Source organism: Pogoniulus pusillus, chromosome 10 (assembly GCF_015220805.1).
Source record: "Pogoniulus pusillus isolate bPogPus1 chromosome 10, bPogPus1.pri, whole genome shotgun sequence".
NCBI classification, from domain to species: Eukaryota; Metazoa; Chordata; class Aves; order Piciformes; family Lybiidae; genus Pogoniulus; species Pogoniulus pusillus.
The window spans coordinates 30,751,170-30,775,219 of record NC_087273.1 but is presented as its reverse complement, the minus strand read 5'-3'; the positions used below and the strand labels follow the sequence as shown (position 1 = coordinate 30,775,219).

General features: G+C 38.8%; 2 protein-coding genes across 9 annotated transcripts in view; one reads left to right on the top strand and one right to left on the bottom strand.

Moving 5' to 3' along the window:
- ZNF236 (zinc finger protein 236) overlaps positions 1 to 16,720 on the top strand; it is a 75,501-nt gene extending 58,781 nt beyond the window's left edge. For all 4 annotated transcript variants that reach the window (XM_064150124.1, XM_064150123.1, XM_064150122.1 and 1 more), the window contains 8 exons: positions 335 to 514; positions 2,355 to 2,507; positions 4,914 to 5,104; positions 6,695 to 6,826; positions 7,461 to 7,658; positions 11,124 to 11,253; positions 14,353 to 14,529; positions 14,961 to 16,720. In XM_064150124.1, the coding sequence (XP_064006194.1) occupies positions 335 to 514; positions 2,355 to 2,507; positions 4,914 to 5,104; positions 6,695 to 6,826; positions 7,461 to 7,658; positions 11,124 to 11,253; positions 14,353 to 14,529; positions 14,961 to 15,088 (1,289 nt within the window). In that variant the 3' untranslated portion in view covers positions 15,089 to 16,720. The remainder of the gene's footprint in view (positions 1 to 334; positions 515 to 2,354; positions 2,508 to 4,913; positions 5,105 to 6,694; positions 6,827 to 7,460; positions 7,659 to 11,123; positions 11,254 to 14,352; positions 14,530 to 14,960) is intronic.
- A 2,675-nt stretch (positions 16,721 to 19,395) lies between these two features.
- The window catches only part of MBP (myelin basic protein), a 102,385-nt gene continuing 97,730 nt past the window's right edge, over positions 19,396 to 24,050 (bottom strand). For all 5 annotated transcript variants that reach the window (XM_064150118.1, XM_064150121.1, XM_064150116.1 and 2 more), the window contains 2 exons: positions 23,756 to 23,878; positions 19,396 to 21,196 (listed from right to left, as the gene is read on the bottom strand). In XM_064150118.1, coding sequence (XP_064006188.1) covers positions 21,140 to 21,196; positions 23,756 to 23,878 — 180 coding nt within the window. In that variant the 3' untranslated portion in view covers positions 19,396 to 21,139. The remainder of the gene's footprint in view (positions 21,197 to 23,755; positions 23,879 to 24,050) is intronic.

Sequence of the window (24,050 nt, the reverse complement as noted above, 5' to 3'; positions counted from 1 at the left end):
AAGCACACTGCTCTTGTGTGAGCATCTTCAGCAGATTTTACAGCTTTGTGTTACCATTTTTGAATATAATATTTTCAGAAGAAAGCCTATATAATAAAAGTGCTAAAGTATATTTAGTTTTTACAAAAGTCTTTGTTCTGAGGATCCTAACTGGCAGAGGAATAAAATGGTTACGAATACAGTTTATTCTTTGAGTACAAGTTGTAGCATATTACCTTGGCTACATGTCCTGTAGTAGTTCAGAAAATAATGTACTGATTAATCAATAGCTGTGCCTATTACAAAGACAATGTCTTCATGGATTTCTTTTTTTGTTCTACCTGCTTCTGTTTAGGTGCACAAGACATCTCTCAAGTCATGACTTCACAGGGTATGGTATCATCTTCAAATGGACAACACGAGATAATGTTGACTATAAATAATTCCAGTCTGAGTCAAGTTCTAGCTCATGCTTCAGGTTCTACTACTGCAAGCTCATCAGGAAGTCCTCAAGAAATCACTCTTACAATATCTGGTTGGTATTTTTAATGATCTTTAATGGTACCAGATCTTCACTTTAGGAGATAGCTATAGGATCATAGGATGTTAGGGGTTGGAAGGGACCCAAAGAGATCATCAAGTCCAGCCCCCCTGCCAGAGCAGGACAATACTATCTAACACAGATCACAGAGGAACACATCCAGACAGGCCTTGAAAGTCTCCAGGGAAGGAGACTCCACGATCTACCTGGGGAGCCTGTTCCAGTGCTCTGTGACCCTTACAGTAAAGAAGTTCCCCCTTGTGTTGAGGCGGAATCTCTTTTGCTGCAACTTACACCCATTGCTCCTTGTCCTATCACAGGGAGTAAGTGAAAAGAGCCTGTCCCCCAACCCTGTCCAGCCTTCAGATACTTACAAACATTTATCAAATCCCCTCTAAGTCTTTCCTTTCTCCAGACTACAAAGCCCCAGGTCCCTCAGCCTCTCCTCATAAGCCATGCCCTCCTGTCCCCTAATCATCCTCATCGCCCTCCACTGGACCCTCTCCAGCAGATCCCTGTTCCTCTTAAACTGGGGAGCCCAAAACTCAACAGAGTATTCAAGATGAGGTCTCACCAGGGCAGAGTAGAGGGTGAGGAGAACCTCCCTTGATCTATTGGACATACTCCTAATCCACCCCAGGATCCCATTGGCCTTCTTGGCTGCAAGGACACATTGCTGTGCCATGGTTAACTTGTTATACAGGAGCATTTGATGATATTTTCACAGGCCACAGCTTTCCTGTGTTATATTTTATGTATTTGCCAACTTCAAACAATAGTCCCCAAGTCTGCTTTGGAAAACAAAATTCAGTTGCTTTGAGGACTCAGATTCATTCCCTGTTTTCTTCATAACCTCGCATCAACAGATGCTGATCTCGGTGGCAAAACCTGCATAACCACTTCTTATTTCCTTACTGTGTCTCACTTGGGGTAGTGCAGTTCCTCACTAGTACTGGGATCAGGCAGGGCAGGAAGTAGGGAATGAGTTTATTTAATCCAGTTTTCCTTAAGTGCCTGTAGAACTATGTTCTAATAGAGGTTTTGATTGTTCTTTGAGGTGTAATATTGAGTCTTCATAATATGTAGTTAATGCTTCATGTTTCTCTGAGTAAATATAGACAAACTGTCTTAGTGCCACTAAGAGACTGATTCTATGTATGCTGTAAATATATTTCTGTTTCCTCCAAAGATAGTTTGTGTTTTGTTTCATGTTTCTTTTGTGCACTCAGAATAATATTTAGTGCTTTTTTATCTTTTTTTTTTCCATCTACTGTAGCATGTTTAATATTTTTAAGAGTCGTGACAGTAAAATCTGCGTTAAAGTATTAGGGTCTCTCACTTAATGTTCACTCATCTAAGAAAAGAGGGAGTATAGGTGTCCAACAGCTGGCAGAATCTGCTTTCAGTTCTGTACTTGTGGACTGTTCCACAAACTGAACACCATGCCTTTACAAAAGAGAATGTGTTCAGTGCAATTCATTATCCATAAAATAGATTGAAAAAAATCACTCTTGTTCAAACATTGCATTTTAGTTTGCTAGATTTTTATAGTATCATGAAGTTACTGCCTTGGAACTAGATAGGTAAGACCAGTATTTGTCCAAATATTAATAATCTCAGGTATTTCTCTACATGTAAGTAATGCAAAACCACATTTGTATTAAGGAAACAGATGAACCTCTGCATAGAAATCTTCATGTGTAGAGACTGATTTTGTATTTTAGTTGTATTCTTCTACTTTTATCATTTTATGTTCATTTGTTTATAGTTTGAAGTACAGTAGCAGAATAACATCAAGATATTTCCAGTTGTAATAGGACTAATTTCTCTTCAGGCCAAGATCTTATTCAGCATAATTCTGGAAGCAGTGATCTGAATAGTGGCTTAAGGCTGGCAGCACCAGCCATCAACAGTCAGACTACAGGTGCTACATTAACTATAAGCAATGACCAGCTTCTTTCTCAGGGCACTTCACTAAATGCTTCAGGTAAGCTACAGTGATTTTTCTAATTAAAGATAAGATCAGGTAACTTAAATATAAAAAGGAATGATCATGCAGTTCCTGAATTGTAATATGCAAGGCTTTGTGTTTTTTCTCACAAATTTGAAATCGTTAGGACAATTTAAATGAACTTTAGTCCACGTAGTAAAAAGAAGGAAAACAAGACAACATATCTTAAATTAGTACCTTGAGGCAGTTACAGGCAGATTGAAAAACTGTTTCTATAAATTGGAAGAAGAAATTTGATACTGATTACAGGCAGTAAAATATATTTTATTTCAGATTCACAGTATCCCAGTATCACCAAGGTTGGAAGAGACCTCATAGATCATCAGGTCCAACCCTTTACCACAGAGCTCAAGGCTAGACCATGGCACCAAGTGCCACATCCAATCTTGCCTTGAACAGCCCCAGGGACGGCGACTCCACCACCTCCCTGGGCAGCCCATTCCAGTGTCCAATGACTCTCTCAGTGAAGAACTTTCTCCTCACCTCCAGCCTAAATTTCCCCTGGCGCAGCCTGAGGCTGTGTCCTCTTGTTCTGGTGCTGGCCACCTGAGAGAAGAGAGCAACCTCCTCCTGGCCACAACCACCCCTCAGGTAGTTGTAGATAGCAATAAGATCACCCCTGAGCCTCCTCTTCTCCAGGCTAACCAATCCCAGCTCCCTCAGCCTCTCCTCGTAGGGCTGTGCTCAAGGCCTCTCACCAGCCTCGTCGCCCTTCTCTGGACACGCTCAAGCATCTCAGTGTCCTTCCTAAACTGGGGGGCCCAGAACTGAACCCAGTACTCAAGGTGTGGTCTAACCAGTGCAGAGTACAGGAGCAGAATGACCATTCCTGATGCAGGCCAGGATGCCACTGGCTCTCCTGGCCACCTGGGCACACTGCTGGCTGTAGTATTCAAATGTTGAGACATTAAATATGCATATTAATTTCTAGTTGTGTTTGTATAGACACACAAACACATCCAGGTGCGTAGTTGTTTGTGGTTGTTCATGTTTTCAACAAGAACAGCAGGTTTCATTGATTGCACAGACTGGTTTCAACAAGTTGCATTAATTCAGATTGATATGTAAATCATTTTATTCACTCTTATGTAAATGTATATTTCTCTGTCTTCTTGTCCTTCATCTCTCTCCTTTCTTAGCTTGCTTTAGTAGTCATTAATTCTGCTATGTATATGTCTTCGCTACAGTTACTGGAATGATGCACACTCAAGATCTGTGGTGCCATGGTCTAGTTGACTGGATAGGACTGGGGGATAGGTTGGACTGGATGATCTTGGAGGTCTCTTCCAACCTGATTGATTCTATGATTCTATGATTCATGTACATCTGTAAAGCAAATATGCTTTGTTGTCATACTGGGGGAAGACTGTCCCAGAGTGTTCTGTATGATTCTTTTAAGGTTAAAGCATGCTCTTGTGTAATGAATTGGTGCATAAGGTAGTGAAAAGAAGCAGTTGTGTTGAGCCTTCTGTATCATCATCTCAGGTTTTTGAGGCTTATCAGAAACCAAGAGTCATGGGGCCTCTAGTCACATGTTGGAGAATCTGTAATAAATAACTATACAGTGGTTATAACCAAACTGTTATGAAATAGAATCATAGAAATAGAATCATAGAATCAACCAGGTTGGAAGAGACCTCCAAGATCATCCAGTCCAACCTAGCACCCACCCAAACCTATCACCCAGCCCTGTCCAATCAACTAGACCATGGCACTAAGCCTCATCCAGGCTTTTCTTGAAAGATGAAATTGGCTTCAGTTTAACCAAAAAAAAACCCAAAAAACAGAGGAGAATTTAAGAGTATGGACAACAAAACCCCAGAGGGCTGCTTAATGCCACAAGCTATTGCCACACAGTATGTGAAGAACCATCCAGAGACTCAGTGATATTGATAAGATGCCCAGCTGGGGACCCACAGCACAGGGTATTATAAAATACTTCTTAATAATAAAATGCCCTTTTTAGCTACTGTGGGTTATCAGCCGTGTCGCTTGGTTAGGGTTAGAGTGTTGGATTATGATGTTACCAAGTTTTGGCTTTGTTGTCCTGAGTTGAAGTGTGCTTAATTGGTAATTCTGAAAGTGGTCAGGCTACAGAAGTGTGTAACCTGAGACATCTTCCCTCTTTTTCCACAATTGCTCATCTGTCATATGCCGTGTTACAAAGTTACTGCTTTGTGGAATTATGTCCATCAGTTACAAATTTTCTAAGTTTAATATCTAACTGATGCATTTTAACACATGATTAGCTGTTTAAATGATTTATTTGCTTCCAAAATAAGGGGCATAGCAAATGAGGAATAGAAATTATTGAGGTAAAAAAAAGTTTGTAGCTCAGAGCTTATGTATGTAACCTTTTTTGCTATTTTGCATCTTTTCCAGAACTTAATACTACAGGTGGAACAAACCTTCCTTCAGCAACATCCATATCTCAGTCTACAGTTTCTGCCCAGAATTTGGTCATGTCTTCATCAGGAGTTGGAGGAGATGGTAGTGTCACCTTGGCACTTGCTGACACTCAGGGAATGTTGTCAGGTGGTCTTGATGCAGTTACACTTAATATCACTTCACAGGTAGGAAGTGCTTTTCTAAACTGCTACTGTCTTTCAGGCCAAGCACTGGAGATTTTGATTAAAAATGAATTTTGTCCTCTAACTACATAGTCCTTAAAAATTCACTTAACTTTCCTTCTGTCTGTGAGCAGTGTATGAACACTTACATCTCTAAGCATAAACTTGAAATGGAAATACAGATAAATTTGGCCCTTTTTTTTGTCTAATGGGCAGATAGGTTCTGCTGTTTCAAATGTTTGAGGTCAGCTTTTAATGATGAACTGTGCTCTTCATAACCATTCAGTAATTTTACTTAATATTCCTAAACTTTTTGATATGGTAATTTTTTTTTTCCTCCTTGTGGCTGTGAAAATTGAAGAGCAGTTGCAATAGTTCCTTTTGCAGTAAAAAACCAAGGCATAATCTAAATTGACTGTCTTTAATAAGGAGTAGTACTGTAAGAAATCTTACAAGAACAGTGCTGTATGGACTAGCACTTCCCCAGTAGCTTTAGCATTAGTTTTGCTGTTACTTTAATTTAATTTGGGTCATTGAGACCCAAAGATGTGTTGGCAAGTAAAATATGTAGAGTGAAGAGGAACCAAAAATAGTAAATAAATGTTCACTTTCCAGCCTTTTAATATTAGGGTCATTGTGTGGTTGGCATTTCAGTGCAGATTTTACATCTGAAAATGTGACCTATTTATTCTACTTTCTTGGCTTATCTGGACTTACACTGGGTTTTTTCTTTCTCCTGATCTGAATTAAAATGTTTAAGTGTATATAAATGAGTGACTGTCTAGCATATGGTGTGATTAAACCTGGTGAAGCAAAATCTGTGAGGATGATTATATGCTTCCCTCTCTGCAGTTTTGCAGTGGGGAGACTGAGAAAAGACTTCTTAAGTAGCTTTTATGATACATTTCTGATCTCTGGCATCACAGTAATAACAGAACCTGTACTTCCATTTCAGACATTGTAGTAATTTAAAGGATTCCATTTGGCAGTGTTGATGTTTGTTAATAAGACAATATGCCTAATCTTAAGGCAGGCATAAATGAAACATTGTTCTGGGCACAGTCTGTATTGCAGGAATTATGATGGATGGGTAGTACATAAAGGTACTGCCTTTTTTTTTCCTGAAAACTCTTTAATGTAGAAAGAGAAGTGGTAGTAGGATGTTAGCAATCGTGTGTCTGAAGTAGTAGTTTTGTACCTTGAGCTCGTTTGAGTTTGAAGTGTAAGAGATTTTACAATAGGAAGATATTGTGGGAATACCATGCAGAATATAGAGAGTTAAAGTGTCAGCTTCAAGGGAAAGCTGAAACAATCAGCAGTTGATGAAAGTCTGGAAAAAAATTAATCAGAACTGAATCTCTGCTCTTACAGACTTCCAGCTGTTGTTACCCTTTAATTGTTGGACATAAAATGCAAAGAGAAAAGCAGGTAACAACAGTAGCATTTGTTCAGATAGGATTCTGAAGCAATCCTTTTCAAGGGAAAACAAAAAGAAGTGCATTTTAGGTATAAAATTAATTTACATGATCAGTGTTAGCTGTTTAAATGTAGCTATTCTACTTTTTGGGTTTTTTTATCTCCACTTTTTGACAGGGTCAGCAGTTCCCTGCTATACTCACAGATTCCAGTCTCGCTAGCCAAAGTGGATCAGGCTCACAGCAAGTCATACTAGTGAGCCATACACCCCATTCAGCATCTGCAAACTCTGATGAAATAACATATCAGGTAGATAAAATACATTCCTGTCTCTTTTGCAGGTAAAAAGTGGTATTTAATCAAAATGATGAAATGTTTTCATTATGTATCCTGAAGCAGGAACAATGTCATTCTCAGATAGGACTATTGAGACTTCTACTATATTTTGCATCTTTTCAAGTTTGTTCCATTCTGGATAATTAATTTACAGTGCTACTTCCTTTGTCTTTTCACATTCAATCATTTCTTTCTAGAACTTACCAAATTTAAGAGAAACTTTGGTTATGAATTTTGTTCAGTGAGAAATAGGAGAACCTGAGATAGGAATATAAAGCTGAACAGAAGAAAATATCAATACAAACATTATATTGATAGTCTGTACATGAATTTGTTCACTGTTGTTGTATTTCTATTTTATTAAGTTGTTTATGGGTTGTTGTTAAGAGCAATAACATGCAAACTAATACATACTTACAGCTTCCTTCCTTGAGACCCTGAGCAGCTAAGTCTAGTTGAGAGGCATCCCCACCCTTTGCAAGGAGGTTGAAGTAGATGGTCTCTAAGATCCCTTCCAACCTAAGCTATGGATTTTTGGAAGATAAGCCACTGTTGTGTGGGTGTGCCTATGGAATTATTTGATAGTGTTTTCTGTAAACTGTTACAGGTGACAGAAGTTTCTCCTAATGTGGCCAAAAGCAGTCAAGCAGAAAAAGAAGGTCGTGTGCATCAGTGTTTCGAGTGCAGTCAAACCTTTTCTTCAGCCACCATGTTGATGCACCATAGTAAAGAGGTTCATGGCAAGGAGAGAATTCATGTTTGTCACATCTGCAATAAAGCCTTTAAGCGAGCAACACATCTCAAGGTACTTGGTCATAACAGATGATTGTTGTGTTAATTCCTCCTTTTCTTTTGGACTTCTTGTGGTATTAGTGGAAGCTCACTATTACCCCTTTACCTTTGCTTTCCCAGTGTGGGAGAGAGATTCTAAGTGGTAATGTATACACAGATACAGAAGTCTCTGTTGGAGCATGGAGAGGATTTTCATACATATATCGACTACAGAATGGAAAATGTGAATGCTTGTCATGTGCCAGAAAAAGATATCACTTACTATATTTGCTTATATATGTTGTCACTGCTAACCCTGATTTCCACAAGGCTTCCTACAATTGCAAAAGCTTATCTGCTTCACACTCTACCATTTGATTTTCAGATGTTTTGTCTTGTGGCTACAAGTGATGTCTGCAGAGAAAGCATTTGTTTTAAGATATCCTTACATTATTGCTGTTGTCTAGTGATAGAATCATAGAATCAGCCAGGTTGGAAGAGACCTCCAAGATCGTCCAGTCCAACCTAGCACCCAGCCCTATCCAAGTCATCTAGACCATGTCACTAAGTGCCTCATCCAGGCTTTTCTTGAACACCTGCAAGGACGGTGTCTCCACCACCTCCCTGGGCAGCCCATTCCAATGGCAAATCACTCTCTCTGTCAAAAACTTCCTCCTAACCTATTTCCTATGTAGTTTTCTCTAGATTGTAAACAATGTTGATACTTTTGACACTCTGCAGTCTTTTCAGAAAAACTGAGTAGTGTAATTAAATTTTTAATTGGATTGTAGAATCTTCCTGTTAGGAAGATTGGGCCATACTGGGCAAGTGTCCAGGTCATTTTCCTATCTCAGAGATAATAAAAGGCAGTGTTTTAGAGAAATGCTTTACTTTGCAGCCAAAGGCAATGTCTTTAAGTACCTCTTAGGAGAGCTTTTTAATAGATTTCCATTCACTTCAGTATCACATTTTAAGGAAATGCACACTGTGAGCTTCACCATTTGGGGTGATTGTGTGTGTGTCAGCCAGAATATTGGTCCTTGGTGAAATTGTCATAAACCATGGTGGTGTTAACCTCTGGCTTAGCAGAAATTTTCAGAAAAACAAAACATAAAACCAGCCATAGCATTGATACTTCCTTTCCTTTAATAATGATTACAAAACTGAACTATCAGACTCTCTTTAATTTGTTTTTGTAGAAATGACTGTTACATCTTTTTTTCATAGTTATATACTGGCCTCAGGTTAATAATATGACAATGTAACTTCTTACCCTGGTATGGCTCTGAGGTTATCCATTACTGCCTATTTTGTAGGCAATGGTGAAGTTGCAGTAAGAAGTCCAAGGGCAATCAACAAGAGACTTCAGGGGCAGTGTTTACCTCTGTCCTTCTGTGGCTATGGGGAATAATGAGGGTAGAAAAAAGAACAGCCAGCAGATCAATAAGTGTCTCTGAGACTAGTGTCACTGACTGGGTTGTCTCCGGGTCACAAGGCCTGCTAACTGCATGCAGGGTACACCTGTGTCAAAGGGGGAAAAGAGTCTTTGTGCAGGAGTTAGTTGGGCTCATTTAAAGAGCTTTAAACTAGATTTGAAGGGGAATGGGATAAAAACAGACCCACTAGATATAAGCCTGAGGGTGGCACGGCAAAATGTGCTAGTGAGGTCCTTCAGGCTTTGCCACAACATGCTGAGTGTAGTGGAGCACATTTGAAATGTCTCTGTACTAATAATGTGTGCAGCAGCCTAGCCACGTCAGTGAAGGCAGGGGATGGAGATCCATACAGCAGCAAAGATGTAAAGTTAGTTGATGTGTGAGGACAGTGAATTAGGGATTCTCTCCCCAAAAACGTGGCAGGATCAATAGCCCAGCTGAAGTGCGTTTACACCAATACATGCAGCATGGGCAACAAACAGCTACAGCTCCCTTTCAGGTAGCTGTAGAGAGCAATAAGGTCATCCCTAAGCCTCCTTTTCTCCTAGCTAACTCAGATTCCCTCAACTGGTCCTGTAGACCTCTTGTCAGTTTTTACTCTTTTTCATATGTTACAGCACCTCAGTGCCCTTCTGAACTTGGTATTTGAGGTGTGTCCTCACTGCTACCAAAGAAATACTCTGTGTGTCTGTGAAGAAGTTCTCACACTTCAGAGTGCTGTATTCCCATGAACTGCTTTCAAAAGCATGTATTTTACAGGACAAGTATGATTCTGTAAAATGGATTAACTCTGTTAAGAAAGTATAAGTAACTGGCAGGTCACTCGAACTGAATTGCATTGGAAACTCACTCTTAAAAAGTTCTGTGGCAGCTGTCTAGATATTCTGTTTGCCTTCAAGTAGAAAGTGGGGGGTGAGGGTTTGATGTGATTTTGATTTGGATTCTTTCATGGCAGAGAGAAGCAGCCAGCTATAGATAATTATTTTGGAGTAGGTCATAGTATGCTTCTACCATTTCAGTGCTTCAGGAAGTTATGGACAAGATAAAAGCAAAAGATTTTCTTCATCTCCAAGTACGCTGTGCTTTATGAACCTCCTGTGATTTCTCACAAGCCCTTTCATTATTTGCCTGTAATACTGTATCATTGTAATTACTAAGATAATAATATTCTTCCCTGTAACTGTCTCCCTGACTTTTTCATTTCCAATGAAAACAAATTCTGCAGACACAATTTGCTTCAATTCATGGAGTGAGGAACAGGACTTCATAGATATCGAGAAGGCTTATTGTTTAGGTGTAGTAAAGACTAATTAGTAGTCTGGTTTGTGATGAATAGGCTAGAAAAGAATATCCACACACATTTTAGAAAGCAGACAAGTACTTACAGTACTGTTTCACTTACAGTCCTCGATTAGTTTTTAAGATTAAATATGTTTATGTTTGTATTCTTTTGTTATCTGAGTTGTATCTTGGTACTAATAAAGAAATATAAATAAGAAAGTAAATGGATAATGTGAAACACTCATTTAAATTTACAAAACTTCCTGGGCCAATCATCACTGAAGTGAAAACAGTGAAGTTAGAACTGTTATTAATGCTTGTTCAGTACTTACCTGTTGTCTTACCTACCTATATACCAGGCAAGAGGGGAGATGAAGGCTGTAGAGAGAAGGGAAGGAATCCAGTATTAACTTCCAATGCTCACTTGCTGAAATCTGTGTTTGTAAGTGAACACACGATTTCAAAAGTGGTGTTTTATGGTTGTATATTTTCTTATCTCAGGTAATTATTGAAGGGGCTAATGTATGCAAAAAACTGCATTCAATTACAGACACAGGTTTTCAGAAATGCATTGCCCTTACAAAGAGTTGCTATGCAAACCCAAGTATTTAAAAGGAAAAAAAAAAAAACAAACAAAAAATTGTAAGCTTTTCTTTCAACATGTCTGCTGATAACTAAAATGCTTTGGTTTCGTCTTCAAAGTGTGAATATATTTCTATATTAAATATTGGTGGGGTATTTTTAATGATCTGAAATGTGTTTTCTTTTATGTGATGACATAGGAACATATGCAAACCCATCAGGCTGGACCTTCACTGAGTTCCCAGAAGCCTAGAGTGTTTAAGTGTGACACTTGTGAAAAAGCTTTTGCTAAGCCAAGTCAGCTGGAGAGACACAGTCGCATTCACACAGGTAACACCAGAAATTATTTTAATCTCAGGATTTTCTGATAAATATATCAATCTTATATTTGGAGTCTTTGCTCATTTTCAGGTTTCAGGTAATCACAGTATCACAGTATCACCAAGGTTGGAAGAGACCTCACAGATCATCAAGTCCAACCCTTTACCACAGAGCTCAAGGCTAGACCATGGCACCAAGTGCCACGTCCAATCCTGCCTTGAACTGCCCCAGGGATGGTGACTCCACCACCTCCCCAGGCAGCCCATTCCAGTGTCCAATGACTCTCTCAGTGAAGAACTTTCTCCTCACCTCCAGCCTAAATTTCCCCTGGTACAGCCTGAGGCTGTGTCCTCTTGTTCTGGTGCTGGCCACCTGAGAGAAGAGAGCAACCTCCTCCTGGCCACAACCACCCTTCAGGTAGTTGTAGACAGCAATAAGGTCTCCCCTGAGCCTCCTCTTCTCCAGGCTAACCAATCCCAGCTCACTCAGCCTCTCCTCGTAGGGCTGTGCTCAAGGCCTCTCACCAGCCTCGTCGCCCTTCTCTGGACACGCTCAAGCATCTCAGTGTCCTTCCTAAACTGGGGGGCCCAGAACTGAACCCAGTACTCAAGGTGTGGTCAAACCAGTGCAGAGTATCAACTTAAGCTTAAAAAAAAAAAAAGGTACATTTTGCACCAGAAGAGTTTAGAAATTAAAATGAGGAACATCAGACTTGAATTCTCAGAAACTGATGTTTTGTTTAAAGCCAAAAGATCACACTTCTCTAAACTACTCTAAAACTGAGTAGTTTTCAGTGCAAGTATGATAGAATAGATTTTAGTACTAGTGGTCTGGATCATCCACTTTCAGCAAAACTTAACTTCTGGTGGATAATTAATAACTCTTGATCAGGACAATGGCTTTTTGCATTCATTTGTCAGCTAGCAGCATTCATCATCAGTAATTGCTGCTAGTTGCAATTACTGTACTCTGGGTGTAGATAAGCATGTTTTATAAGGGCATGTTCATACCAATTGACTGAGGGTGGTTTCTCTCAGGAGAAATCTTTGATGTGAACTTCTACTAGAGTAGGTTTTCTGCCAGTGTGTATTGTCATCTGATGGGTGTGTTGATTAAACATTTTTCTGTCCACCCTGTGTCCCAAGGGAGATGGTTGCTGTTCTTCCTGAGAGTAAAAACTGAAGATGAGGAGCAAAGCTGCTTTGTTGTTACTGTGGTAGAAAAGAACGTTCTGGCTATACTGAGGGTGGGAAGAGAGGCAGGAGTTATGATCCAAGGAGATTAAAAGCCTTTAGAATTCCCCAGTAATTTGCTTTCTGTTTAAGTGACTTAAATAATACAGACTTTTAAAAAATCAGTGCTCCAGTTAAGAGTTTTACAAAATAACCTGGAAGCAGAAAAAAAAACCAGTTACTTTTTTCCCCAGCTTTAATTCATGCTGCCTGTTGTAATAGACAAAGAGCACTTCAGGAAAGCTGGATGCAGAGCAGAGTCCCTTTATACATCTGTTTCTCATAGATCTGCACCATCACTGGAAAAAAAAATCTTTCTGTTTTGGAGTGACTTGTAGTTTACTCAATAAATCTTCAGATATTTTTGGTTTTCTTGTACTTCAGAGCTCACATATTAGCAGTGCCCACAAACTGGAAAAATCCTTGTAAACTCATTCTTATATTAATGTCATCTTACATTGTTGAAACAGCAAGTCACTCCACATGATAGTCACTCTTTCAGAAGAGAACCTTCTTTTAAAAATCCCTTAAGACCAAAAAAAGTAAAAATACATTGCACAGAGGGTTTTAAATGGGTGCTCTTACATAAAGGATAGGGTAGGCTGATGTGAGTCAGTCTAAATGGATTTGCTTCCTAAAGCTATGATCCTTCTCTGTGAGAAACTGTGATTTCTATCTTGTTTAAACATTTCAGTGATTTCTAATGGGCAGTAGCTGCTGAACCAGTGGCCAGAAGGTAAACACACTATATTTCTCCATAGCTCTGAGTATCTTTCCACTGATAAATCTGAAGGAGTAGTTTGAAGAAATGTCACCAGAATTAGAGGGAAGCAGATGCTGCCAGGTCTACCAAAAACTCCATGTGCTAATCCATTACACAACACCAAAAAAGGCTATTCATCTTGATAGAATAGAAAAACTGGAGTCAAAACTATCTGAGGAAGCCTCAATTTCACTTCCAAATAGTGAAATCATTGTTAACAAAAAGAGCAGTTCTGTGCTTTAAAAGGCCTTCTGTTGATTGTCTTGTGAAGCTGGATTTAGCACAGAAGCTACAAAGCATGTGAGGACACTAACATGCAAGTAATGAAGGATGAGAGAAATTAGCCCATTAAGGAAAATTGTGGAAAAGTATTTATACTCCTGAATGTGTTTTATAGTGCTAAGTAGTAACAAAGTGTATTTGTAAGTGCAGAAAGTGCTTTTAGAACTCCTTAATGATGTATAGCAATGTAGTCATATATTGATGTCGGAGATTGTGGTGGTTGAGTGTTGAAGCAAAGGTCTGATTTTGCAGTGAAGGTGTCGTTCATTTTTAACATACTTTATAATGAATATGTTCCTGAGTGTGTACTTAAAAGTCAGTAGTATCCTGGTAGATGTGGAACAATATACCTGCTTTGGTAAGGTACTGGAATCACTGGTAGCTACTGGCATAGGAGGCCACAGGTCCCTTGCGGGATTGTCATAATAATCATATCAGGGATGACCAAAAGTTGGTTTCTTTTATAATTCATTCAACTTTCCAGTTTCTTAAAGACATCAGCTTTGTTAATTCCAGTGTAGCTTTGTCTGTGTTATTCTAAACGGTGTAAAAAAGTACTGAAAAGTCAAAATTATAAACTGATTTTTTTTTTGCATGCCTATTAAATAATTTAACCAATTGAATGGTACAGAGAACAATATCAGTGGTGCAGGACTTTTCAAATATTCTGTCATTTCAGTTGAGCTGTTTTGCTGATGATGAGCTGGTTTGAGAAAGGTTTAAGTAAAAAGATCACGTGCATTTAATTTCTACATTGGTTTTTACTGAGTTCTGAACTGTATTTTTATGTTGAAATGCAAAATCACTCAATGCATTCTTTTCTTTTGTAAGGAGAACGGCCTTTTCAGTGTACCCTGTGTGAAAAGGCTTTCAACCAGAAGAGTGCTCTTCAAGTCCACATGAAAAAACACACAGGAGAGAGGCCTTACAAATGTGACTACTGTGCAATGGGATTTACACAGAAAAGCAATATGAAACTACATATGAAACGGGCTCATGGTTACACTGGTATGTAGCATAATGACAGTAATGATGAGTACAGAAAGCCATGTGCTTCACTAGGAAAGCACAGAACACTCTAAAGTATTGAACAATTAGGCATTAATAGCCAAAAACCAGGATTGATGAGCTAGCAGTTGCACATGCAACCCAAAGAAACAACTTGAAACAGAGATTGCTTACGGCTTATAGTTCCTTGCTTTTTTATGAGGAGCTCTGCAGTACAGAAATACAAAGTTCAAAAACTATTACAGGAAAACAATTTATTATACTAGATAATCTTTGAAAAATTGAGATGTCTGATGAGTTGGGAGAATGTGAATTAGTTGTGCATTACCTTTCTCAGCATGGATCTTCATTCCAAAGTGCAATATTTACATTTTTCTTACACTATGCATCAAATCCTACTCAGGTCATCTTTTCCCCTTCTACTTTGGCAGGTCCTGTACAAGAGCCTGCTAGTCATCAAGAACAAGAAGGGGAAGATATTAGTCGTGCTCTGAATTTAGAAGAAGTGGTACAAGAATCTTCAAGTGAATGGCAAAGTATAGGCAACGTTTTCCGGTGACACCTTAAAGTCTGAAAGCTAAAAACATTTTCTGGGACTTGAATTTCTTGGAACAAATTTTCAGGAAAGTTAAAGTTCAGTTTTACAGTTAAAGCATTGAAAATATAACAATAGAATAATATATTCTAGTTTGGTTTTTTTTTTCAATTACTTACAAAAAAGCCAAAACTTGTAAGAATAATTCCTTTTTTTTTAAGCTTGTAGGAGAATATTGGGAAAACATCATTTGTTCTGTGCTTAAGTGGTCTGTGAATCAATGAACTCAGGTAATAACTGTATCCAGTTTCAACTTCTAATTCACAGCTGGTTTATCTGTTGGAAAAATAAACTGGAACTTTTTATCAGCATAGAATGATTCCCATTTTTAAAGGAGGCAAAGAGTAACTTTGTGGAAAAACCATGAAACAGTTGGTCAGCTTTCTTGTATTGCGTGTTTAGAGAAATTATTGGGGTTGGAAACAGTGCTATGGATTATGTGCATGCAGTATAAAATAGTTTTGTTTGATGGTTTATACAGGGCACAGGAAAACTATTTCTGTTTTAAGGGTTTGGGTTTTTTAGTACATTTGGGGATGTTTGTTGGAAAAAAAATACAGAATGCCATGAACTTAGGGTTTTTCTTGAGTGGAACTCTTGAGAGGGAGCATGTTCATTTCCATTCCAACCACAGAGGCAGTTAGTTATTAATTTTTACATTAAAAGTCTGAGTTCTCAAACTCAGCAATAGTTATTTAAAGAGAGTCCAAACTAGAAGAGGTTCCAATGAAAGCCTCTTCTTTTATGTTTGCTGTATTGGATCAGCAGGCACATATCTCAGTATCTGTGGAAAACACAGCCATATCCTACATCTGGGAAGTAAACACACAACTTTGTTTTAGCAGAGCGAGTTAGAGGCACACTAGTTTATGTACATTATACAGTTTTCCCTAGTGCTGGAAACAGTAAATTCCTCATTATTTGCTTTCTGAATTTTGGGAATTTGTTCCTTTCATGTGTCATTTTTCAAGTCACTCTTCCATCAAAACTACCTAGTTGGCTAAGTAATTCTTGGAAAGGTGCCACTTGTAAACTATATTCACAACAAAGAAACACTGGAGTAAAACCATAGTCATCTTTTAGACATTCCAAAGACAGAAGCTCTTTTCTTACTTTTACTTTGTTCTTTGCAGGTTTATTTATATGATACATATATATAGATTATATATATGTGTGCTTGTATGTATATATATATATTTAAAGTTATATGAGCCTCTGTGTGGCTGATCAGTATATTTTGTAAATACTAATCCCAGTTGCAGGAAGCTCATCTAATTGGTTTGCCCCAAGTACTTCTAGGTCAGTGGTGGATTTGTTGTACTATAATACAGAGCTGGATTTTAATTTGCTTTCTGAAAGATCTTAAAAAACCTTTTTGTGTAAATATTGTCTATACTTTGTCTATGATACAAACTAGTTATTTCAGGTTGCTGAAGCAAGAAATCACTGTTGGTTTTGATAGGGCATCTCTTAATTCTTTTGTTAACTCTTTGTCATATGTATATAAGTAATATAGTTGGTGACATGAAAATAACACTTTTGTTATGTGGAATATTTAATTCAAAAACATGTTAAATAATATTACTTTTTTCCAAATTCTGTTTCATGTATTTATTTGATTCTGAATTCTAGGACCAGAAAAGCGTGACTCAGTATTAGATGTGAAGTTCTTCTGGCAGTGCCTTTCCTTCCAGATGGGTATTTCATCTCTTTAAGGCAGGTGATAGTTCATAGTTATTTGAAGGTGTACTGCTCTCATGGCACTGAACCCTGCTCACATGTAACAACAGAGTACAGTGTGCTGTGTTCTATGTATTGGGTATAAAACCTGTCCTCAGGTCTCTCAGAGAATACTGTGTAAAAGATTTGCTGCATAGAAGGAGGTTTACCAAACCCAATTTGACAGATTTACAGCTGCTCACAGCCAGGTGCAAATTTATCCTTCATGATGGGAACATGCTTTAGGTGTGGTTGCTCTGCCAGCAAGTGAAAACTAGAAGTGGTTGATACCTGGTGAGCAAGTGCAAGAAGCAGATCCCATGAGTAAAAAGATGCTGGTTTTAACAGCTCGCTTCTCAAAGTGTTACAATTGTGATGGGAGGTAATAAGTGTGTGCTGTATATCTTGAAAATGTTCAGTAAGCAGCATGACTTGGAGTCAGCTGACATTATTCCTAAATTTGGTTTGCTACTCCTCCATCACCTGAAGTCCTGTTAGATACAGTAAATAGAGTTTATTAAGAAATTGTTTTCTAACATAGTACCTTGATTTGCTTCCCTGCATCATTGTCTCCCATAAACTTCAAGAGTTTCACTGTTGAATATCCTGACACAGAGGTTTTCATAGCCCAAGTTTCCTTGTAAGATGGAGCTGGAGGTTTTCAAATCAGTATAGCTGTTGCTGCTCAGCACAAATACAGACACTGCAACCAGTATGTTGATATTTTCCAAAGCAATATTGAAGCAGATGCGTTGTCCTGGATTGTATCAAAAGAAGTGTGAGGTAGGTGATTCTCCTCCTCTACTCTGATCTTGTGGGACCTCACCTGAGTATGGTGTCCAGTTCTGGTGTCCCCAGAATAAGGGGGATGTGGAACTGCTGGAGTGGGTCCAGTGGAGAGCTGTGAAGACAACTAGAGGGCTGGAGGGAGTTGCAGCTCTCCAGCCTGGAGAAAAGAAGGCTCTGCAGAGACCTTAGAACAGCCTCCCAGTACCTGAAGGGGGCCTGCAAGAAATCCAGGAAGGGACTTTTGACAAGAACAGGGAATGGCTTTAAGCTTGAACAGGGTAGTTTTAGACTAGATGCTAGGAGGAAATTCTTTACAGGGAGGAAGGTAGGACACTGGAACAGGTTGCCCAGGGAGGTCATGAATATCCTCTTTCTGACAGTGTTCAAGGCCAGGTTAGATGGGGCCTTGAGTGACCTGGTCTGGTAGAGGGCCCCTGCAGGGGGCTTGGAACTAGGTGATTTTGAAGGTCCCTTCCAAACCAAACCATTTTGTGAATCTATGAGTCTAAGGCCTGTGTGAAGAGTCACAGGGTACAGTGGGTAAGTGAGCAGTGCTTAGGAATGCCCCAGTTCTTTCTGGTTGGACGCAGTTCTAGGCTCAAACCAGCCTCAGGCTTTGGTTTGTGTCGGCTCAAGTATTTCTTAAGGTTTGTGCCCATTCCTTCAGTGTAAGAAATGACACACTCCTAGTAATTGTTGTGCAGTCTCCTTTCAGGAAAAGATCCTTTTCTCACAAATAGCCATTTAAAGTCCTGGTTTTCAGCAACATTTCTGACAAGTAATTAAATGACAAGAATTGATTTCAGTCTATGTTTTAATCTCTTTTGTGAGACTTGTATTGGTAAGATAATGCTTTAACGTGCTCTACCTTTTCTTCTGTAGGAAGTAAATCAAAAAGAGCTACTTCCAGCCTGTGCAAAAGATGGCTGAGGGGAAAGCAGAGTTAATAAAGGCAAGGAAGAAGCCTTGGATAAGTTCTGTAGTTCTGCAGGCCTTCCAGTATCTGAAGGGGGCCTGCAAGAAGGCTGGGGAGGGACTATTTACAAGGTCTTGTAATGACAGGATGAGGAGTAATGGGCTTAAATTGGCAGAGGGGAGATTTAAACTAGATGTTAGGAAGAAGTTCTTTATAGTGAGAGTGGTGAAACACTGGCACAGGTTGCCCAGGGAGGTTGTGGATGCTCCCTCCTTGGCGGTGCTCAACACCTATGTTTGATGAGGCCTTGAGCAACCTGTTCTAGTGGGAGGTGTCCCTGCTTATGGTGGGGGGTTGGAACTGGATGATCTTTGAGGTGCCTTCTGACCTGAACCATTCTATGATTATTTTGTAAGATGCAGTTCTCATTTTTTTACTTCAAATATTCTTTCCCATATTATAAGGCTGCTTTAAAAAAACAACTTGATTTTCACATGCCTTGCTCAAAGGAAATAATTTGTGGTGTGGTCGCTTATGAAGTGCAGGGTATCATTGCCTGCACGCAGACACTTCATGCTTTGCAATATCCCCTTGGCCTTTAGCTGCTGGTCCACAAAGCTGCTGGCCTGCCAAAAATCTTGCATTGCATCGTCACCCTTATGGACCGTGCTAAATCACCAGCAGTGTCACTAGAAACTTTTGTGCCAGCTGGGTCCTGGGTCCCACAGTACATTCCTAGGATTATGAAGATTATGAATTGTGGGGAAAAACCCCCACAGAACATTACATGTGTGTGTGTGTGTATGTATATATAATGTCTCTTGTAAAAGACAAAGCTGTTCCCAAGTTTCATTTCAAGTTGATTACTTTATTTCAATAATGTATATTTGTAAAAGCTGTGTTCCTATAAGAACAATACATACTCAAATTAAACCAACTATTATGTTGCAGAGTATACATCTGAATGAGACTACAATAGAAAAATACACATAGTAACCAATGCAGCTAAGAGAAGTTGTAATGTGTGTGTGTATGCATAATCATTTTGGTGGGTTTGTGTTCTTCAGTCTCTATGTATTTTCTATCTTCTCATCTTTCATTGTTTATTACTAACAGACACTGATTTTAAACCTACAATGGATCTAAAGGTGAAATGCAAGTAACCTACATATTTATAGGTAACTTTTACTGGACACTTATTAGGAATGTAGTTCCAGCCTGGGAAGCATTAACTATAGTCTGCAATGCATAGGCTAAAACTAAAAAAAAAATAATTAATCAGACATTAAGATAACATCTTGAAGAAGTGGTAAGTGTAGGTAATAAAACAGTGCAATTCAGAAGAGCCTTTTATTTCCCTCGGTGTGGTTGGAAATGCCATTGCCACACATCCATTTAGTAACTTGTGAATAATTAATATCTAAATCTAACCCAGCTATAATTTATTTCTATAAGGCAACTACAGTACAACAGTTAAATGTTCACAGTAGTTTACTAAGAGTTTGCTTTGGTGCACTGCCCTGTAGTAGGCATCGAGATGTTACTAAGGTAAAAAGCCAGCTGATCAAACGTGACACTGCTTGTAGCACTGAAATTCTGACGTGAGATGTGCAGGACTATCTGAGATACCAGTACTGAAGGGCTCTCTTTCAGAAATTAGACTTACTTGTTTATGTATTTATTTACTTACTTATTGTACTGCTAACTTTACGCTGTTGCAGCAGAGTTTGCGCGAAGCACTCGTGACGCTCAGCGGTCACTTGTGCAGTCGTCGATGTTTCTCCTCTGGGAATATCCCTTGTTTCTTAACATTAGTCTAACTCAAATTTGAAATCCTCTTTCTCTCCCTCATCTTCTCTGAATTCTAATGGTTTGGATGCGATGAGCAATCCATGGTAGGGAAAGGTATTTCCTCATTGCTATTGCTCCGCATCGTATTGATTCTACAACATCTGCCCCCTCCCACATTTCACATGCCTTGAACACCCAATGTTTGATAAACCTTTCCATGACTGCCTAATCCTGTTATGAAAACAAATTATTCTGTGAGTGAGAGAAGGAAGATTAAAACAACCAAAACCCAAAATCAACCGAAAAAAAAAGTATTTGGATAAACAGTCCTTACAACTTCTGCACATGATGGTTTGTTGTTTGCTTCTTTTAACAACAGTGTCTCAGAAATTCATTAACAGCAGTGCTCGGTATCCAAGATATTAGCTTTTTATTTGTAATTCTGATATTCACTAAAATGAAACCAGAAGGCTTGAGCTCAGATTAGGTGCTTGGGAGAAATAATAAGAGAAAGTCCAGCATACAGTTAGGGCATCCTGAAGAGGAATGAGTAAAAGTCAGAGATCTTGTTACTTCACATAAAATAAGGAAAACATCTAGTAAAGCTACTCTGTGTTCCTTTCATTCAACTGTTGCTCAGGGATTGCCAATAGAAGTTGGTATAATCTACTGCATGCAGAACCTAACTGGCATTAAGTCATGGATTGCATCTATCTAGGTAATTGTTGCAGTTGTTATTAATTTTAAGGCAGTTACATTATGAAGCAGAGTACATGGTCCTTGGGTTGCCTCTTAAAGCTTCAGCGCCTAGCAATCGGCGAACCAGACCGGGATCCAGGTCGGGATCCAGAGCCTCCCTGTGGAATGAAGAATGGAGTTAATGAAAAGGTACTGTCTATTTAAGCCTATACATTTTAAACCAACCATTTGTAGTATGATTACTTATTTAAATTTAAATATTACTCCTGTAAATCTAGTAAGTGACTTGCAGTGGTCTCTGGTATATGGCTAATTCTTAGTGGAATTTTCACTTCAAAGAGATGATTGCTTTTCATGTCATTTCACAGAGGGTTAATTTACACACATTAAACAGCTCATACAGAGCTACACACTCATAAATTATTTGTAAGTGCGTGTTCTTATTCAGACCTTCCTAGTGAAAGCAGTTTATTTGCTTGGGCATCTTGGAAATGTTCATTTTTGTGGCTACCCCTGAACCGTGGATACCTCAAACAAAAATTCACCAAAATTAAATCCTCCAGAGCTTGCATAGAAGTTGTAACAGTCTTGTATCTGAAAGAATTGAGATGTAATCATTTTATTTCATAATATATATTAAGGAAAATTATTAGTGTGGTTGTATCAACAGGAGTCTGTATGTCCAAGGTGCAGATGTGGGAAAAAACAGGAAACATAAAGGGCTAAAATGTGGCCTATTTTTTATGATAATAAGAAAACATCAAACTAGGAGAAAAAAAAAAAAACAAACCCCTCTGACAATTGAATAAATCTGCAACTGAGAAAAGCATTGCAGCAGTTTTATAGCAAAGGTGATCCAAGTTGTAATTACATTGGTTTTGGAATTTAGGCTAACTGGTTATCTTTTCCTCAAGCTTAGTGGGCAAATCTTGAGTGATACACTTGTGACTACAAGTGTGAGGTAGTGAGGTAATTGTTACTATAATCAGGTAGTGCTTCAACTTAAAAAAATCAAGCATATGTCTACTCTGGGATTTTGCTTTCTTTGTAATCACTTTTCAGTGCTCTCTCCTTAGTTCTACTAAGGAACAAAGGAAAATGTAGTATAATCCATTAGGTAATTGGCTTCTTTTGTTTCTGAAATTGACTTCGATCTTAATAAACTATATGAAGAAATAGTTATTAGTGCCTCATGCTGTAATTAAATGAGCCTACCTAAAACTCTGATATGAGCTCCAAAAGTTGTTAATGGCTCAGAAAAAGCTATCTGAAAAGTAGAACTGGTACATGTGTATCATCAGTTCTGTATGAATCCAGGCTAAAATAGTTGCGATGGTTAAGTTTAAAAAAGAAAGTTAAATTTTGGGTAAGATTATTAGCAAATATGTTCAGATGTTCCACAGTTGTTGTACAAATGTAAGTCTACAGCCATGTGGTGGTGTTGGTGTGTCTGTGTCCAGGAAAATAATTCACAGAAAGAGTTGTCAGGCATTGGAATCGGCTGCCCAGGGGGGTGGTTGAGTCACCAACCTTGGAGGTGTTTAAAAGTTTTTTGGATGTGGTGGCTGGGGATATGGTTTAGGGTGAAACTTGTAAAGCAGGGATATTGGTTGGACTTGGTGATCCTGAGGGGCTCTTCCAACCTGAGTGTTTCTGTGATGCTCAACCTCAAAAAAATCCTACAGGTCTGAAGTGTGAAAATTAGACTTGAAAGGTAAATGTGGGATTTTTACCTGGGCCTCTGAAGAGCTCATTCCTTCTCTTAAATTGCAACATAAGAGTTCTTACTACCTCCTTGAAGTTTTCAAGCTGTGGCTTGGTATTGCATATGCCTGAAAATCAGATCTACCCTAAAGAGTGTGAGAGACAACAATGCAGGTGAAGATGCTGTTATGTCTCTGTTGCAGAGCAGAACGAGTCTGAAATAATCAGCTCTGCTAACTAGGTCTCAAACCTTCTGTCTGGATCTTAAGTTTACTGCTGATTGTCTTCTTTATGTGTGAATACTATGCTAGGTGATTTGTTATGAGAGAATGCCTCAAGGGAAAAAAGTTGCCCCAGTTAAATAGCTACCAGTGGATGTGCTTTCCACATTTCTTTTTCCTCATGTAGAATGTGAGAGGTCCTTATGATTGACTCTTTTCCTGTTCTGTTCTCATTTATTCAACGTTTGTTTTTCATAGGACGCAGTTCTCTATGTTGCCTATGTGGTGTCTTTGTGTACAACTCACTGTACTAACACATTATGGCAGTTCTCCCACCTAGGATGGGAACAAGCAGCTGCTGTTCAAGTTGCTGCATCTCAACCAAATGTGTCCTATGCTGCCCTGTACCATTCTGCAGCTTATCAAGTTTGTTTTCATTCTCAGTGTTCTAAATACTTTATCTGCATCACCTCACTCCTCTTCTGTCTTCCAGGTCATTTGAGAGATCAGTAACAACACATATCCTCATATGGCCCTTTGTGGAGCTTTGTGGACTTACCTTCTTTCCTGATGGCAACTGAGTGTGTATTTTTACCTTTGTTTCCTATCCTGTAAGTACTCACTAGGCCATGAGACAACCTTCTGTTTTATCCATGCAATTCTAGTTGCTTCAGCAGCTTTAAGGAAATGTAGTTAGTTGTTTCAACATGGCAGGTTCTGGAGAGGTTTGGCTTCTCATTTTCCTGAACTGAATTTTTTTTGTACTTAGGGTTAAGTTCAATTGTACTTTACCAGCTTAAAGATTCTGGAAAGAGTGCCCTGGCCCTCATGATAGGATCCCTTATGTCCCTTGTGAGCAGATTTATGCTCATAGAATTTTCCGCTTCCATATCCTGGCTTGTGTGCTTCACCACCCTGCAAAGAAAGATGTTCATATATATTGCTCATTTTCACATCCACATTATAGTATGCACATTTTAATAGCTGAAACATTTAGAGGTGTTGGAATCAAATAATCCTTTACATTTTCCTTCAGCCTTGTGTATTATGTTAGAAAATTATCTGAGTGTGTGAAACCTGAGGGAAG